The sequence below is a fragment of the Cyphellophora europaea genome (assembly GCF_000365145.1).
Source record: "Cyphellophora europaea CBS 101466 unplaced genomic scaffold supercont1.9, whole genome shotgun sequence".
Classification (NCBI taxonomy): Eukaryota; Fungi; Ascomycota; class Eurotiomycetes; order Chaetothyriales; family Cyphellophoraceae; genus Cyphellophora; species Cyphellophora europaea.
Genome location: NW_008481815.1, coordinates 1,150,035 through 1,166,995, shown reverse-complemented (window position 1 = coordinate 1,166,995; position 16,961 = coordinate 1,150,035). Strand labels below are relative to the sequence as shown.

General features: G+C 55.4%; 8 protein-coding genes across 8 annotated transcripts; 3 read left to right on the top strand and 5 right to left on the bottom strand.

The window, feature by feature from the left end:
- Window positions 1-499: 499 nt before the first annotated feature.
- HMPREF1541_08903 (uncharacterized protein) lies at window positions 500-2,076 on the top strand (the record flags this gene model as incomplete). Its single annotated transcript, XM_008723221.1, has 3 exons — window positions 500-616; window positions 662-799; window positions 850-2,076. 3 exons carry the CDS (start codon window positions 500-502, stop codon window positions 2,074-2,076), a joined length of 1,482 nt encoding a protein of 493 aa, XP_008721443.1.
- A 542-nt stretch (window positions 2,077-2,618) lies between these two features.
- HMPREF1541_08902 (uncharacterized protein) lies at window positions 2,619-4,979 on the bottom strand (the record flags this gene model as incomplete). Its single annotated transcript, XM_008723220.1, has 3 exons — window positions 2,619-4,699; window positions 4,750-4,867; window positions 4,914-4,979. 3 exons carry the CDS (start codon window positions 4,977-4,979, stop codon window positions 2,619-2,621), a joined length of 2,265 nt encoding a protein of 754 aa, XP_008721442.1.
- A 591-nt stretch (window positions 4,980-5,570) lies between these two features.
- On the bottom strand, window positions 5,571-6,827 carry HMPREF1541_08901 (uncharacterized protein; the record flags this gene model as incomplete). The annotated part of the gene is made up of 2 exons (XM_008723219.1): window positions 5,571-6,741; window positions 6,787-6,827. 2 exons carry the CDS (start codon window positions 6,825-6,827, stop codon window positions 5,571-5,573), a joined length of 1,212 nt encoding a protein of 403 aa, XP_008721441.1.
- Window positions 6,828-7,046: 219 nt separating this feature from the next.
- HMPREF1541_08900 (uncharacterized protein) lies at window positions 7,047-8,942 on the top strand (the record flags this gene model as incomplete). The annotated part of the gene is made up of 3 exons (XM_008723218.1): window positions 7,047-7,105; window positions 7,157-7,388; window positions 7,581-8,942. The coding sequence occupies 3 exons, from the start codon at window positions 7,047-7,049 to the stop codon at window positions 8,940-8,942; spliced, it is 1,653 nt and encodes a 550-aa protein (XP_008721440.1).
- Window positions 8,943-9,372: 430 nt separating this feature from the next.
- HMPREF1541_08899 (uncharacterized protein) lies at window positions 9,373-10,674 on the bottom strand (the record flags this gene model as incomplete). The annotated part of the gene is made up of 1 exon (XM_008723217.1): window positions 9,373-10,674. One exon carries the CDS (start codon window positions 10,672-10,674, stop codon window positions 9,373-9,375), a length of 1,302 nt encoding a protein of 433 aa, XP_008721439.1.
- A 575-nt stretch (window positions 10,675-11,249) lies between these two features.
- HMPREF1541_08898 (uncharacterized protein) lies at window positions 11,250-11,809 on the bottom strand (the record flags this gene model as incomplete). The annotated part of the gene is made up of 2 exons (XM_008723216.1): window positions 11,250-11,710; window positions 11,758-11,809. 2 exons carry the CDS (start codon window positions 11,807-11,809, stop codon window positions 11,250-11,252), a joined length of 513 nt encoding a protein of 170 aa, XP_008721438.1.
- A 1,092-nt stretch (window positions 11,810-12,901) lies between these two features.
- Window positions 12,902-14,638, top strand: HMPREF1541_08897 (uncharacterized protein; the record flags this gene model as incomplete). Its single annotated transcript, XM_008723215.1, has 1 exon — window positions 12,902-14,638. The coding sequence occupies one exon, from the start codon at window positions 12,902-12,904 to the stop codon at window positions 14,636-14,638; it is 1,737 nt and encodes a 578-aa protein (XP_008721437.1).
- Window positions 14,639-14,778: 140 nt separating this feature from the next.
- On the bottom strand, window positions 14,779-16,633 carry HMPREF1541_08896 (uncharacterized protein; the record flags this gene model as incomplete). The annotated part of the gene is made up of 2 exons (XM_008723214.1): window positions 14,779-16,178; window positions 16,228-16,633. The coding sequence occupies 2 exons, from the start codon at window positions 16,631-16,633 to the stop codon at window positions 14,779-14,781; spliced, it is 1,806 nt and encodes a 601-aa protein (XP_008721436.1).
- Window positions 16,634-16,961: the final 328 nt, after the last annotated feature.

Sequence of the window (16,961 nt, the reverse complement as noted above, 5' to 3'; positions counted from 1 at the left end):
GTTCTCTTGCAGACGAATGGATGTAGCTCATTCGGCCGGGGAACGGCGACATGTCAATCATGACCAGAGCCAAGAGCGGCGATACCACCGTACCTGGCTGATCGAGTCCTCGCCAAGGGGCCAGCGCCCCCCAGCACCCCCGTGCATCTTGGCAATAGATGATTAGCGAGGTTGCTCCGCAGCCTGCGGCCCATGTGCTGCCTGCACTGCGCCGCTCGCGGTGGTGGGTTACTCGAAGAGATACGCATGTGCTGCCAATCATCTTGGGTTCCCAAACTTGAACGATGAGGCTCCTACGACTGAAGAGGAAGGTGACGTGCCTCGGAAGCTGCTTTGTCGCCTGACCTCGTGCTTATGGAAACTGCACGAAGCTGGGAACCATGGTCAAGACGCCGATCACTAGCAAGCTCACGTTGTTCGCGTGCTGGTCTGCATGCTATAAAGATGCAGCGCAGCTCGCGGAACGCCGACTTTCGGTAACCCAACTTCCTAAGCCAAGATGAAGTCATTCACGAGTCTCCTCGTCGCTTCGGCGACTCTTGCGGGCGCCGCCAAGTTCTCTGAATCAGAGTACGACACTGGTGCTGTTCACGAGCAGCTTATGGGCAAGAAGTTTGTAAGTAAGCAAGATGCCCAGTCAAATCCATTCTAATCCATACAGGCCACTTGGGACCGTCAGCGCGCCGAAGGTGCATTCGAAGGAGAACAGTATCCTTCGGTTGACGAGAAGGTCGAATGCATTGATGGCATTGCTACCGTTGTTGAGGGGGACGCGAACAACACGTTCCGGTGCAACAACGTAAGCAGCTACCCATCTGTGGCACATGAGCCCTACTAACGAGTCGGCAGATGGATTTGTACAACTTCAAGACTCACGCCGACCTTGGCTCTTTCGTTGGGCACGGTTCGGGTAGCTGGGGATGGGTGTCCGAAGATGGCCGCGAATTTGCTGCCGTAGGTCAGGCCGATGGCACTGCTTTCGTCGAAATTGGCCCGAACGGCGAGCTGATCTACCTTGGCCGCCTCCCTCAATACTCTGAAATCCAGAGATATTCCGCGTGGAGGGAGATCAGGGCGTACAAAAACTACATGTTGATTGGATCCGAAGCGTACGACCATGGTGTTCAAATCTTCGACATGACCAAGCTCTTGGATCTCGACCCAGCAAACCCCACGAACTTCACGCTGGATGAGCAGACTGGCCACTTTTTGAACTACGACTACATGCCCTGGGGTCGTCTGCACAACCTTGTCGTCAACGAGGAGCTCAACTACGCCGCTGCTCTTGGCTCCGCTCCTCGGTTCAACCACAGCTGTGCCTCGGGTCTGGTTTGGATCGACCTAGAGGACCCCACGAACCCTACGTCACCCGGCTGCGCTGGCCAGGACGGCTACGTTCACGATGCTCAATGCGTCGTCTACCACGGGCCCGATACCCGCTACGAGGGTAAGGATATCTGCTTCGGCTACAACGAGGATACACTCACCATCTACGACGCCACTGAGAAGACCGGTGTCAACCAGAGCGCTGTGCTCAGCAAGCTCAGCTACGTCGGTGCCACCTACACCCATCAGGGCTGGTTCATCGACCCTGAATGGCACCAATACATCCTCTTGGACGATGAATACGATGAGGACGAGTATGCTGGCCCCGCCGCTGATCAATACCCAGTGACCTACATCCTGGACGTCTCCAACCTCGAAGACCCCAAGCAAAGCGGCCTCTACAAGTCCAAGCATTTCGGCGTCGACCATAACCAATACGTCTTCGACGGCCTCGCCTACCAGTCCAACTACGGCATCGGCCTCAGCGTCCTTGACGTGTCTGGAATCCCGGATGACCCATCCGGCGGAAATGTCGAGGAGGTTGCCTGGTTCGACATCTACCCTGAGGACGACCATCTACCCAACCAGGGCATCATCGACTGGGTTGGAACGTGGTCGCACTGGGGAGGCTTCCCCTCCGGATACATCCTCGTCAACACGATTGAGCGAGGCGTCTTCGTCACCAAGATGACTGGCTTTGAGAAGAGGGCTCGTGGGAAGCGACATGCTGCGCCCAGGAGATTAGCTTAGCTTAGATTTAGCGGGTGTGGAGGAAGGGAAGCAAGGGCTCAAAGGGGATGGTCTTGACAGGTGACCTTAAAGACCTAGCATGATTGTTGACGCAAATAATGGCTAATGAAACATGCCATGTGCTGGCTTGATGATTGGAACCTTTTCGCGTGTACTCGTGCGCTGTGTGGTAAAACGATCCCAGAACAGAAGTAAGCGGTACGCAGTTACCGGTATCCTTTGCTTCTCTCTAGCAAGCTTGCCGTTGATGGATCCGTGAGGTCAGGTATGGGGATTCGAGTAGGGCACCGTGCTACAGCCGCCTGTCTCAAGAAGAATTGACGCGCTCGCTCGATCACCTACGTTCCAGGACGACGGAGTTGAATGGACGGTCATATATGATTGCTCCCACAGGCCGACAGCCGCATGCCCCGACAGCACATACAAAGATGTACCCAAAAATCACTTCCCACGCCTTTGACAGCTAGAATAACTCCAGATTCGTTCCCAACGTGTCTCATAGCCAACCCGATCACCCATAAAGAGATCCCGAGATCTACTCGTCACTCCTGCTTGGCCGCTTCCTCGCCAAAGTCCAAACCATCCCATTCCTGCAGCTCGCCCTCCCTGAGCTCTCGACACCTGCCCTCCTTCTCACACAGCATGACGGACTTGACATCCGCCTTGACCACCGTCCTGCCAAAGCCCTTGAGCTTGGAGACCTCCTTGTCCGAGGTGTCCTTGGGCACCAAAAGGCCCTTGACGCCGACCTGATCGATCACGACCGCAGCAAGCATGTTGGTGAAGAGGAAGGGGTGCTGGATGACTTCGACGGCGAAGGCATTCATGACGTTGCGGGCTTGCGCGACATACTCGTTCTGCTCGTCGGGGAAGTAGGAGGAGAGATACAGTGCCTGGTTGGCGATGACGCCGTTGGGCGAGGGGAGCGTGCTGTCGGTTCCGGGCTTGAGGCGGATGACCTGATCTGGGGAGGAAGCAGCCTGGTAGAAGGCGCCGGAGGGAGCGGCGAAATGAGTCGCAATGTGCCCTTGCAATTGGCCGGCCCACTTGCGGTACGAGTCTTCGAAGGTCAGGTCGTAGGTCCAGAGGAGTGCTTCGACCAAGTAGGCGTAGTCGTCCAAGAAGGCGGTATTGTTCTTGTCTTGGGGGTCGTAGACGCGAGTCAAGTGACCACTGCCCTCGTCGTAAAGATTTGCTTTGATGAAAGCAAGAGCCTTAGTCGCGGCATCGCGGCACCGCTTCGACCGCTCTTTGTCGATTCTGCCGAGCGTGTATGCCGCATTCGCAAGCGCCGCAATGGCGAGTGCGTTCCAGGATGTGATGAACTTGGTGTCGACTTCTGGCTTGGGTCTTGCGGTGTTTCGATATTCGGCGAGCTTCTTTCTACCGGACTTGATGATCTTGACGATCTCTTCTTCAGGCAAGCCGAATTCCTGCGATAGCTTCGAAGGTGTCGCCGCGATGTGAAGGACATTCTGCGAGAGGAATTCGTCATGCATATCGAGCGAGGCAGGCACGTTGCCGTCAGGCTTGACACCGAAGTGACGGGCGAGGATGCTGGCGTCGCGCTCGCCCAGAAGTTGCTCGAATCTTTTGAGAGTCCAGACGTAGAATGCGCCTTCCTTCTTGGCATGCGCAGCACCGTCTGCTGTCGGCATGGTCGGGATCGAGTCGGCATCTTCACTGGCATGCCAGCCACCTTCAGACCTGACGATAGGAGAATCCGGGCTTGTGAAGTACTCGACTAGGCTGTATATTGTGCCAAGGATCTCTGGATCCCGACCCAGCGCCCATGCGTCGCAATAGCAGTTCAATAGCTGGGCATTGTCGTAGAGCATCTTCTCAAAGTGGGGAAGATTCCAATCTGCGGTGACTGAATATCGATGGAAGCCATGGCCCAGCTGATCCCGCAGGGCCGAACGAGACATGGCCATCAGCGTGTGCAAGACCATTGAGGCGGCCTTGGTGCATGATTCCTTGCCAATAATGCCGGGAAGTGGTGTTGGGAAGCCAAAGCGGGTGTGCGTGGAAGTTATAGAAGCACCAACTCTCAAAAGGAAAGTGAGTGTAACGGGGGTAGGGAACTTGGGACCGTTTGGATTGGAGGTGAAGCCACCATTGACGGAATCATATCGCGTGACAAAGTGCTCCAATGCATCGTCAATCAAGTCGAGATCCAAGGGCTCTGGAGGATCGCTATCAGATGTCTTGACTGATGCCTCAGAGCCCGAATGTGTGCCCTCTTCTGCAAAGGCCTGGAGTTGGCTCGTGATGTCGGCTGCAGATTGTAGGCACCGCTCCTTCTGCGTTGCCCAAACATCCTTCATCTTGCGCAAGATGTCCACAAAAGTTGGCGGTTGCTCCTCGCTAGATGCTTTGGGGACGGGAGTTTCAGACCGCGGCCCAGGCCAGTAGGTACCACCGAACACAGGTTGTAAATCAGGGGTCAGAAAGACATTCAGCGGCCATCCACCCGAGCCTGTTGTCGCTGTAACGTAGCTCATATAGATCTCATCCAGGTCCGGGCGTGATTCTCGGTCCACCTTGATGGGAATGAAATGTGAGTTGAGGAGGCCGGCAACTTCTCGAGAACAGAACGACTCTCGCTCCATCACATGGCACCCTAGATGTATTCAGTTCACCCCGTCTTATGATAGGCTCCATGTCACTCACAGTGACACGCATTATACCCAATGCTGAGGAAGATCATGCGCTGATGAGTCTTGGCAAGTGCCAATGTATCTGGATTCCAGTCCTGCCATGCTACGGGATTGTCCCGGTGGCCTCTAAGCTGCTGTTGTCAGTTTTCACCGAGGCCAGCAACAGGCTTGACATACATAGGGTGAAGTGCTGCTCGCCAAAGCGTTCTGGAGATTCAACCCCGAGTCATTGGTTGTCGCCATGCTAGATAGGGCTGCGGACGCCGATATCCGAAGTGTTCCGCGCTCAAAAGATGACGATTCGCTTCACTTGTGACAATGTATACTCGATATAGGAGCAGTGTTGAGCGGTTGGACCCTGGCGCAACAGAAGTACAAAAGGCCCTTCAGAGGGCTTCGGAAAATATTTTCGAACACCGGATAGCAACGGGGTCAGGTGAGAAGTTTGCAGCGTAGGCCTATCAGCCGCGATTAGAATTTTCGCTGTGATAAGCAAGGATCCGAGCGAGACCTGAGTAAAATCGAAAAACTGCTGGGAACAGAACAGACAGAAACACTGTGGTCAACTGAAAATTTGCAGCGGAGGCAAAGCGGTTGCCTCGTCGTGCGTGCGTCTATCATTGGCAACGATAGGCATTCCATTGGGTGGCGGCCAGAATCCTGTATCATCTTCCCCAGATCTTGCACAAGTCTGGCTCGTATTACTATGGATCACCCGATCTAAGCCTCTTCGGGGCCTTTCCCCCTCGTTTTTCGGGGTGCTACCCCCAGGCGATATCCGTGAGGAGTGTATCACACCATGAGTAAGAAAAAACACGTGCCCTGCAGGCTGAATCATTGATCATCCCGTGCCATCTTCTCCAACGTATCAGCCTCTTCAGACTCCATCATAGCTTGTAGCTCGGCTTCTTCCTCTGCAGTAAGCATGCCCAATTCATTTTGAGGCTCTGCAACGTCGTCTACCAGCTTCGGATTTGCCGCCTCGCTGACTGCTCTCTGCATATCACCAGGTGCTAGACTCCAGCGTCGGAGTGTCGCATCGATACCGACACTGAGCACCATGTCACCGGAGAGTGCCAGCGCCGTAACTTCTTCAAAGTGCCCAGTGAAGACATGGACAAGTGCTCCGGTGCCACGATTCCACACCCTCACTTCCTCATCTCTGCAAGCCGTGATGACCAGACCATACTTGTCGTGAGTGACAATGTCTCGGACGAAATCGGGGTGCTGCAGGACGGTGTCTGGCTGCCAACCGTTCTCGCGCACCAGCCTTTTAGCTGTCTTATCAGCAGATGCAGTCCACAGGTCGCCATCGCCATCGAAATGTAGGCTGTAGACACTCGTTTCGTGGGCAAGAATGGCATTGGAAAGCTTTACCGTAGATGCACTGATCTCTGAGAGGGACGGAATCGTGAGCTGGAAAATCTCGCGCTGTGAGGTAGAGAACACGACCACAGGAGACTCTGGAGAGGACAACGGATCGATTACCATGCTCTCAATACCTCGACATCCAGGGCTGATCTTGGCCAGTGGTTTTCCTTCTAGCGTCCAGAAGCGGACATCGCCATCTGCGCCGCCTGAAATGAGGACAGGCTGCTTGTCGGGAGTTGGAGCAACCACCAAGCACTTGACAAAGTCCGCATGTGCCGGGAAAGACGAAACATTAGTCACCTTCTTACCTGCGTCGGTTGCACCGAGTTCAAAGGTGTATGTCCATATTGACTTGTCCCAGCAGCCGGCGAATATCCTCATGGCATTACCAACGCCATACGACGCGAGGCAGGTGAGCGGAGCAGCAGGGCCGCGAGGGCTAGCCGACAGCTCATTAGTCGACAAGCGTAGCCCTGTTACGGTTCCTGCTGCCTCCGCTGCAAACAAAACATCTCCGCTGCCATCGAAGTAGGCATTGTGCTCTACGGCAAGGATCTTGGACGGGAACTTGACAGGTTTGCCAAAGGTGTTGGCCGACTTGCGGCTCTTGCGCTCGTTCTCGACAATAGAATCACTGCAAATGTCAGATTTGGTTCGGGCGAACCCTCGAGACACTCACGTTGTCTGGAAGAAACGGCCCGCGTCGTTTGTGGCCGTCATGCTGCAGAGTGGCGCTCAGAAGTGTAGGCAAAGAATGCTGCACTCGATCGTCCAGCCAAACTGCGGATGAATGCCAAGACTTTCACGGCTCGCGTTGTGCACTTCCTGTTGTCTGCGTAGCACCAGCTGAATTTGTCCTTGCTACCTCTTCCTCCGCAAACCCATTGCTCTACTTTTTCCTTTCTCATGTCATAGTCACTCTCACTCACAGTCGTCGAAATGAATATGGACCATCTAATAGGGCAGCGCTTCTCGCTCATCTCAAAGAGTGAGATTCGGTATGTTGCTCAGCTTCTATTGCTTTCAGCGCGCTGACCACAGATGCCCAGCTATGTCGGTACCCTACACCAGATCAATCCTGAAGAAGCTACAATAGCTCTCGAGGACGTTTTATCCTATGGCACCGAGTCGCGCCGAGTCGAAAATTTCGTACCTCCATCACAACAAAAGTTCGACTTCATCGTCTTTCGAGGCAGCGATGTCAAAGACATCAAGGTCGTCGAAGAGGAAGAGTCGAAGCAACCGACACCTCCAAATGTACCCAACGATCCTGCTATCTTGGTATGCCACCCAACTCTTTTCTTCCTAACCCGCTCAAATGATGAAATATTTCGGATGTAAATCACAGACCTGTACCGAAAGCGCAAAACCGTGTGGATATTTTCCGTTGCCTTCCTTCTGATTGAGCATTCCAAGACATACATGTTTACAGCGTCAAGCTACCAGCGAGACAATGCTGATATTTTGAGATAGAATTCCTCGCGCCCGGGGCCTCAAGGGCCACCTCCGCAGCAAGGACCCCCACAAGACCGTCGCGAGTCTCCATACCCTCCTCCAGGCTATCCTCAGCAGTATGGCTATCCTCCTCACTACCCTCAGCAGTTCGGACGCGGGTACGGGCCTCCTCCGCCAGGAGCTTTCGGTCCAGGTCCTGGGTTCCCTCCCTATGGAGGCCCTCCCCCACCAGGCTACTTCGGCCCCCCAGGTCAAGGATTCCCAGGTCAAGGTCAGTTCCAAGGGCCTCCGCCCCCTCAGCCTATAGGACCTCCAGGTCATCGAAATGGCCCTCCACCACCACAAGATGTGCAACCTCCTGGCCCGCCCCAAGGCACTCAACCTACTTCAGAACTACCAGTCGACAACAAATCTACATCACAGCCTGACATGAAGAACACTCCACCACCTCCTGCAGAAGCCAAAGCGCCTGCACAAGGGCCCCCCTCTGCTCCTACTGGGCCTAGGGCTGCCCCTACACAGCCCAAGGGTAAGGTCGCCCCGGCTGTTCCTTTCACTGTCAATCAGAAGTCCTTCACACCACCTGTACAAACAGAAGCCGCTGCTGCTCAACCTGCCGCAAAGCCGTCGCAGACAAAGGCCGAAATGGATGCTGCCACTTTGAAAGCTAAACAAGCCGTGCAAGAGGCGTTGGCCAAGTTGCCCGGTTCTAATGCACCCAAGCCTGCTCCTCTTCCAACAGCAGCCTCAATTGATACTCTAGCCCAGAAAATGAGTGAGATGGGGCCTACCACCAACGGTACAGCTCGAGGGAGAGGTGGTAATCGGGGTTCGCGCGGTAGTCTTCCCCGCGGCGGCTCCAATGCGCAAGCTGGACGCAAGATCGAGATTCCTAAATCAGACTACGATTTCGAGTCTGCGAACAAGAAGTTCAACAAGGAGGATCTGATCAAAGAAGCCATCGCAAGTGGATCTCCAGCTGGCGAAGACACACCCAATGATGGCATCGAAGAGCCGACATCTGACGGGCTCGAACGCAGTAACAGCAATGCTGCTACCACCAAGGCATACAACAAGTCGACCTCATTCTTTGATAACATTTCAAGTGAAGCACGTGACAGAGAAGAGAATACCGATGCACGACCCCATGCTCGCCACACCCGGGCGGATGAATTCAAGAAGAACGTTGACACTTTTGGACAAGGAAATGTTGACGGCGGATACCGTGGCCGTGGCCGAGGAGGCTATCGTGGCCGACAGTACGGAGGCAATCGTGGTTACAGAGGTGGCTACAACCGCGGCTATGGTGGACGAGGTGGACGAGGGGCCCAAGGTCAGGCTCAGGCTGACCCTCAGGCCCCCCCTGCCATACAGTCTTAGCCGGGTCAGGTGCCATCACCTTTGACAGCATGAAGGTGGTGCGTAGTTTGCTCGACAAGTCAAGGCTTTGTATAAATATCGTTTTGCTCGATTGCAGCGAGGATGGCGAGCGGACCGGGTTTCGGCGAACAATGAACACGGTCCAATCATCGGGTTTGGCTTGGGCTGCAACAAAAGAGCGAGGTCATCTCAATTCGATGTGGCATGATTTCACGACAAGGCGGTATGCACTTCTAGAAGTGTGGAGCACGGAGAGTCCAAGGACTCCTGCTTTCGGACTCATGGCGGAAGTCTGATGCTGTCGTTTGGACACGACAGCCAGAGCATCATGTTCAAATCAAAGAAGTCTGATCAGGACTGTACGTGGCTCAGCTTTACTTTTCGTGTCATAACTTGTGCTCGTGTCTCGTAGCCGCATTACCATCGATGACTATGCTTCTATTCCATGACCACCCAGCATGACCCTCATCCGCAGGAAGCCCGCGAGCCACCAGCCTCTCGCCCACCAGTTGCTCAACAGTGCTCTGACCTCCTTCCACCTTCGCCTTGCCCATTCCTCCGCTCTCCTGTCACCCTTCCACCGACCCCACAGCACGATGACACCCAACATGACCGCGCCAAAGCAGGCCTGTCTGACTCCTAACCAGATCAGCCATCGGACCCAGGCCACCATCCTATACCACAGTTTCCATCGCAGACTCAGCTGCTGATAAGTATACGGGCTATAGGATGACGACGACAACATGTTGTTCGCCGACAACTGCTCTCTCAAGGCTGCAATCTCCGTCGACAGCCGCCTCAACTGCGCCTCCAGCGCGGCAAAACGACCACTCGCCGCACCATCCCGCGCCGGCTCCTCTCCAACAACATCATCCCGGTCATCCACCTCCTCCCCTTCCACGACATCACTACCGCCCTTCGGGCTCATGGGACTCAACACCCTCAACCTCCCCCCATCCCCGCCCCTCTCCGCCCTCCCGCCCAAATCACTCCCTAACCCCTTCATGCCACTCCTCCTCGGACTATCCCCACTCCCAGCCTCCTCCTCGTCCGCACTGCCCCCACCCACCGGCTCACTCCTCCCCCCACCACTCCCACCACTCCCGCTCCCCTGCCCACGGATCTGTCCCCACACAAACTCCAACTCGCCCACCAACTCGCGACTCTCCTGCGTCCCGCTCGCATACTCCTTCATCGTCGCGATCAGCGCCTCGATATAGCTCCTTTTCGCCTGCGTACGGCTCATGCCCGCACACGCGTGCCACGCATCCCACTTCTCGATCTCGGCCTGTGCTTCGCGCGTGCGCAGGTCGCGCGACGCGTACCGGTGCACCTGCACCGTGTGCTGTGAGGTCGTGGAGTCGCGGTGCGGTGGCAAAGAGGACGAGGGCCGGCTGTCGAGGTCTGACGGAATCATAAAAGCGTCGGTGTTGTTGTTGGGGCCGCCACCGCCGGCCGTGGGCGACGGTGGCGGGAGGGTGGGCCGTGGGAGGATGGACTCGACGTCGCCTTCCATGGATTGCTTGTAGAGGCCGTAGAGGCGGAGGCGGGCGGAGGGGGGTGGCCGCGAGGAGCCTGTGCGTGGGAGGCGCCGGACGGTCGCGAGGGCGTGCACGAAGACACGATCTGGAGGGGTGTGGATGTTAGCCGCGTTCGCCGTGGTACCGGGGCGGGAGGCTGCATGTTCCGGAGCACGGGGGAAGTACGTACCTACGGAATCGGAGGTCGACATGTTGGGCAAGCGGGGGTGAAAAGTGTCGACCTCCTGTTTCTGTCGGCTGTGTCACCGGTGTGACGCGTGGGAAGAGAAGATGGGATGTAAATTAGTCGGAGGCTGATCGTGTCATAGATATGGGTACCGATCGCGCGAATGCCGCAGGCAGGACTAGGCGACTGAAAAGGCGGAGAATAAGTACTTTGGTTCACTGCCTCGCTAGGCAAATACTCTTTTGCTGGGCATCATCGTAATAAGCTATGGGATGGTAGAAATGCTAGTCGCAGCTGATGAGGATGAGGCCATCAGCACTTCAGTCCACTATCGACAAAATCCACTTTGTCTTCGATGAGCATGAGCCTCGGCCTTGGCACGTCAGGCCATCTGTCAACTCTCATGTGCTATTTCTCCCCATTCGCTGTACGATGCAAATTGACTGTGATGGACGTTCGCTCCATGCTTTTGAGGCTGTTGGTGCGGTGCAGCCTAAGGGTCTGATGGTTTTCTGTGCCGAGGAAGATTTGACTACCTGCCTCACTGTTCCGAGATACAATCCTTTGCTGACCCAGCGCTCGCCTCGCCTTCCTGCCGCTTTAGTTGGCCGTCGACTGTCGATTACCTTGAATACTCGTCGTCTCCTTCGCTATGCTGCTTGTCCCAGGATTCTGGTGTGATGGCTGGCGATTTGACTGCGCGTCTGCTTCGCTGACGGAAGCATACTGCTTCAGCTCCTTGTATGAGATCTTCTCGAGCGCGGCCTCATGGGTAGCGTGCAGGGAGACTTTGGGGACCGCGTCGTTGGACAGAAGACCCTTCTGAGCGGCGTCGAATGCATCTTTCCAGCGATGCGCACAAAGGCACCATTTCATACCCGGTTTCACGCCCACCTCTTTCAGGTTGTTTCCCTGCGACGCTGAATAGTTCAAGAAGTCTTCGGTCACAACCGCGGCAACAGAGTGGTTGCCCTTGTCCTCCGGTCCGACACGACAGTACCCATCGCGATAGAAGCCCGTTGGAGGCTGCATGGAGAAGCGTGCAAGCTGTCCACCGGCGACTTGGACTCGTCAGTACCGAGTTCAATGCTTGGGGATTGTTCCGTACCATTCTTGTTTAGCATCATCTGCTTTGACGACTCCTGGGGTTTGCTTGCCATGTTTGCTGTTGGTCGATAGATAAATGTATCAATAGCGTAGAGTCAACCAAAGATTGCACATGGGAGCTGGGACAGAAGAGAGAATTAGAGGTGCGGAAAATTAATCCATATCCGTTACTTTGCTCGTCTACCATGACGCTCACTGTAGGCTTTTCGACATATTTACATCATCACTCAGCATGGCTTCCAGAGCAGGCGATCGAATTGTGTGGGTCCGTACTACTGCAGGTCCGATCGCCAGTGACTGTTTGGGTGCCTTGAGTACCACACTGAGGAGCACACTAGATCGTGAGCAGGTCGGAAGCAAAGTCTGAGACGTTGAAGACGATGTGATGTGATGTCAGCACCATCAGTGCGACGAGGCTGAAAGGGATCGCCTTATTTCACACGTTTGAACTTCTAAATCTGGATCCTTCGCGATTTATGTCAGCGTCACGCTTCAGAGTTGAATGCTTGCTCAAGGCCGCCGAGTCTTTGAGAAAAGCTGTCGAGGACCTTTCGCTCCAGCTCGCGGCCGAGTTTTGTTCACGTTCCCCGCAGCTTGGTCTCAACACCGGGTCAGCATCGTTCACCTTCGCTTCAGCAAACTAGACACCATCTAGACATCATGAGCCGGGTGCATCATCGTAGTTCAGGTGAGATTACATCGCGTTTGATGGTAGGACATCAAAGTGGCTCAGCCGTAATGGCTCGCCCAACAGGCTCGCGCCTTCTACGGGCAAATGTACAGATGAAGATGTACCTGCCTCGCCCACAGCGTCCGCTATTAAGCAGAGCTGCCTTCTTGCACCCCCTAACGACGTGTCATCACCCGCAAACGGCACACACTACGAATGAGATACACAAATCGAGCCTCTGCTGGAGCTATTTGTGGATCTGCTGCTGTTATCTCCTTGGCCATTGCGTACCGCGGAAAGATCTCCGACGTTTGCCCTTTTGCGCCACTGTCAACGACCCCCGGCTTTCCAAGATCTGGAGAGAACCCCATCGTTTTCCGATTTCCTTGTGTCTGGGGAAAACTTCCTTTCCTTTCCCGTAGCTTGATTCAACTCCCTCCATGCGAAGTCGATGTCTCCCGAGAAAGCAGGCGAAATGCCTGTTGACGTCGCCGTCACGGCTCCGGAGGTGGCGGCGCCCCCAAGATCAAACTCAGAAATACACATCGGAGGAACAGAAATGACTAATCCGCAGACCGACTTCACCTCCTCAAAACGTGGCGGTATCGATTGGCGCTATATGACCTTTACCACGGCCATACCAACCACACCTGTCCTCGAGCCCAATGCTCACATTGAACTCCCACCATGTCCCGATCTCAAGCAGTACGATAGCCCTTTCTACTGGAGTCCTCTCCGCAAGAATCTCATCACCTATCTTTCCTGCTCCGTCAACACTGTTGCGGCCTATGCTGCAGGATCCTACGCCGCACCAGAGGAACAGCTCCGGGAAAAATGGGGGGTCTCCCACGTCGCTTTCAGCCTTGGTATCACTTTGTATACTATAGGCTTCGGTGTCGCACCCATGGTTCTTGCACCGCTCTCGGAAATCAATGGACGCCGGCCGGTATTCATTGCAACTGGCCTTCTCTTCGTGGCTATGCAGCTTGCCTGTGCCCTCGCACCCAATTTCGCTGGGATGCTCGTATTTCGATTTCTGAAGGGCGTGGGCGGCTCAACATTCTCGACTATGGTTGGTGGTATTCTTGCTGATATTTGGGTGACCAAAGAACGCAATACACCTATGGTTCTGTTCACAGGAGCTACCATGTTTGGAACTGGCCTAGGTCCACTCGTTTCTGGCGTCGTTGCTCAGCGCCTGCCATGGCGTTGGGTATACTATGTTCAGCTTATCGTCTCCGGCGCACTGGTCGCTCTCGTGACCGTCTTCTTCAAAGAGACACGGGGCAGTATCATCCTGTCGCACAAAGCGAAAGCAGTCAACAAGTGGTACGAACAACTTGAATCACTTGGAGTCATCGGCATGCAACCAATCTCATCCGGCACACCCACCGATCAGGAGAAGGGAATTATGACCGGCTCTGATCTCAAATTCCAAACCACCACTACGATCGGCTCCCCAGAACGTATACGCTTCAAGGTACTCGAAGACGAGCAACGCGCCTCCTTGTCTCGCATGATCGCCATGTCCCTCTATCGTCCTATACATATGCTGGTCACCGAGCCTGTCGTATTCTTCTTCAGTCTATGGATTTCTTTCGCCTGGGCCATTTTGTATCTTCAATTTGGCTCCGTTCCTCTCGCCTACAGAGTCGTCTTCAACTTCACGCTTGAGCAGTCTGGTTACGTCTTCGGAGCCATGTGCATTGGTGCTATATTCTCTACCGTTCTATGCATCTGGCAAGATAAATTCCTGAACCGGCGTTATCCCGCGAAGATGGCAACTCCAGAAGGGCGGATGCTTGCAACCTGCGTAGAAGCGGCCTTTCTACCCATATCGCTTTTCTGGTTCGGGTGGACCTGTTATTCATCGATACACTGGATTGTGCCCACAATCTCTATCGCGTTCACGACACTGGCAATCTTCAGCATTTTTCTGGCCGTGTTCAACTACAGCGCTGATGCTTATCACACCTATACCTCTTCGGCACTGGCGGCATCTGGAATCTGTCGAAATTTTCTGGGTGGTAGCTTCCCGTTATTAACACATAAGATGTTCAACAGTTTGGGCTTCCAGGCAGCAAGTAGCTTGCTTGGCGGTATTGCTCTTGTACTGACATTAGTGCCCTGCGTGCTGGTGTGGCAAGGCCCAAAAATAAGAGCTCGGTCGAGAATCGCAAGAGAGTTCATGGAGAAGGGGGAGACCGAGTGAATCTTTGTGTGGGGAGTTGACACATGCAGGGACTACAGCATCTGTACGCAAGTATGTGCCTATCTATACGCCAGTATGTGTAAATATGACAGAAGCTAGAGTGTACAGAACTCATGTATATATTCTATTCTACCTCTCCATCAGTCTCTGTTATCCCTATCTCTATCCTCTCCCTCCATCAAACCCTGCACCTCCTCCGGCCTTCCGCCTCTCGAACCGATCGAATCACCCATCATTTCCAACCCATCACCCGCCATAACCATCCCCAAATCAAACCTACCGGCCTCCTCCCTCCCTCTCGCCTCATCCACAAACCTCACCAACACGATAGGAATCCCAATCAAGACGACCAAGAACCAAAACGCCGGCCGTATCGTGCCCGTGCGATCCACAATCCTCCCCACCACGGCCGGCCCAATCGCCGAACTCCCCTTATCCGTGATGGCAAACAGGGCGTAAAACGCCGCCTCCTTCCCAAAGGGGATCAACTGCCCAAAGAAACTCCGGCAGTAGCTGCTCAGCCCACCCATGGCGACGCCGTACACGACGGCCAGCGGGAAGATCTCCCAGGGCCGCTGCAGGCCCAGCCACCCCAGGGTTTGCACGGGCGGCAGGTACCCCAGCAGGCCGTACAGGGGGATGAATTCCATGACGCAGAGGCAGGCGACGATGGTGTTGCGCGAGGAGGAGGAGGAGGAGGACTGCGGCTTGAAGAAGCGGTGCGCGAGCAGTGGCCACAAGAGGCTGCCGGCGATGCCGGAGGCGGTGGCGGTGACGGAGAGCAGCGCGATGCCCGTGGGGGAGAGGTGCAGTTCGGTGCGGGCGAACATGATGGCCGTGCTGCCGACGGTGGCGATGGCGTCGGACATGAGGAACCAGGCCAGGAGGAAGAGGCGGGTCTGCGAGAGCGAGAGGGCCTGTTGGAGCGTGCGGAAGATGGAGAGCCACGCGAAGGTGAGGTACGTGGTTGCGGTGCGGAGGCGGGAGGAGGGGTGCGTGGCGAGGCGGTGCGTGAGGGTGGCGGGGAGGGGTGGGCCGGGGCGGGAGCGCAGCCAGAGGGAGGTGGGGATCGTGAAGAGGCACCACCAGGTGGAGGCGAGGAAGAGGGCGAGGCGCAGGGGGACGGTGCGGGAGGTGGTGAGCTTGCTGGTTAGGAGGAGGAGAAGGATGCTGGCGATTTGCACGAGGACCGCGGCCGAGTAGCCCAGACCGACGCCTTTGGCGGAGACGGTGTTGGAGAAGGCCAGAGCGGGAGCGGAGCGGGCGGTCGTGGGGGCAGCGGATGATGGGGCGTTGGGGTCGTGTGAGGGTGTCGGGGTGGACAGCAGCTCCTTTTCCTGGGCCCGCACAGAAGGGTGGTTGCTGGAGAGGAGGGGCAGGAAGCTGTTCAGCATCACGAAACTGCAGCCTAAGTTGGTGATGGCGAGGACCGCCAAAGGGGTTGCCAGCAGGTAGATGCTCGGGACCATGAAGATGAAAGCCATCCCGGCGGCTGAGCCGACGGAGGCGAAGAGGAGGAGGAAGCGCTTCCTATTGTTGCCTTACTCTTGTCAGCACCTGGAGGAACTTGGCCGGTCAATGGGACTCACCATAGTCTGCCACCGAGCTGAACGACACCAGTGCCAACGCCTGTATTAAGACTGCCAGTGAAAATGTGTACATGGCGAAGCTCGCCGTTGTGATCTCCGCGCCCAAGACATTGATCAGGCACTGGTCGTTTTTCTCCCCCTCTGCTCTTCCCATCAGTAGTCGCCCTGAACGGTCGTTCCTGGTATCCACGCAAGGAGTCTGCCTGTCCGACCACAGGACACCATTCTCTCGAGCCAATTGCTCGAGCACCACGGGTAAGAATGATCCAGGTCCACACACGGCGAACACTTCAGCCGCGATGCCGTAGAAGTACCATCCTCGGAGCTCTTTGTCGCTGGTGGGTGAGATGTCTTCCTCCTCGTATCGTCTCTGGACTGTAGGGGAGTGGATCTCTGTGTCCTCCATGATGTTGGGACTGGTCCGACTGGCTACATGGTCAAAGTCCAGTAGTGAACGCCAGACACTTCTGACCATGGAACCTAGCCCAGTACAGCTCTGGAGCCAAAGGGGGGTGAGATGCCAAGCTGGGCCCAGGAGTACCGGCGACTTATGTCGCTTTTTATAGCTAGCGTCGAGCTAGACGCCTTACGAGGCGGAGCCTCTGATGATTCAACTATCGATCTCACCACTCCAGGTATCCCCCAGAAAGCTCTTGAATTGATCATGAGTATCGTTGATATATATGTATCTATCGGCAGTATGGCGGACTGCTGGCCGTATGTGTTTAGATATA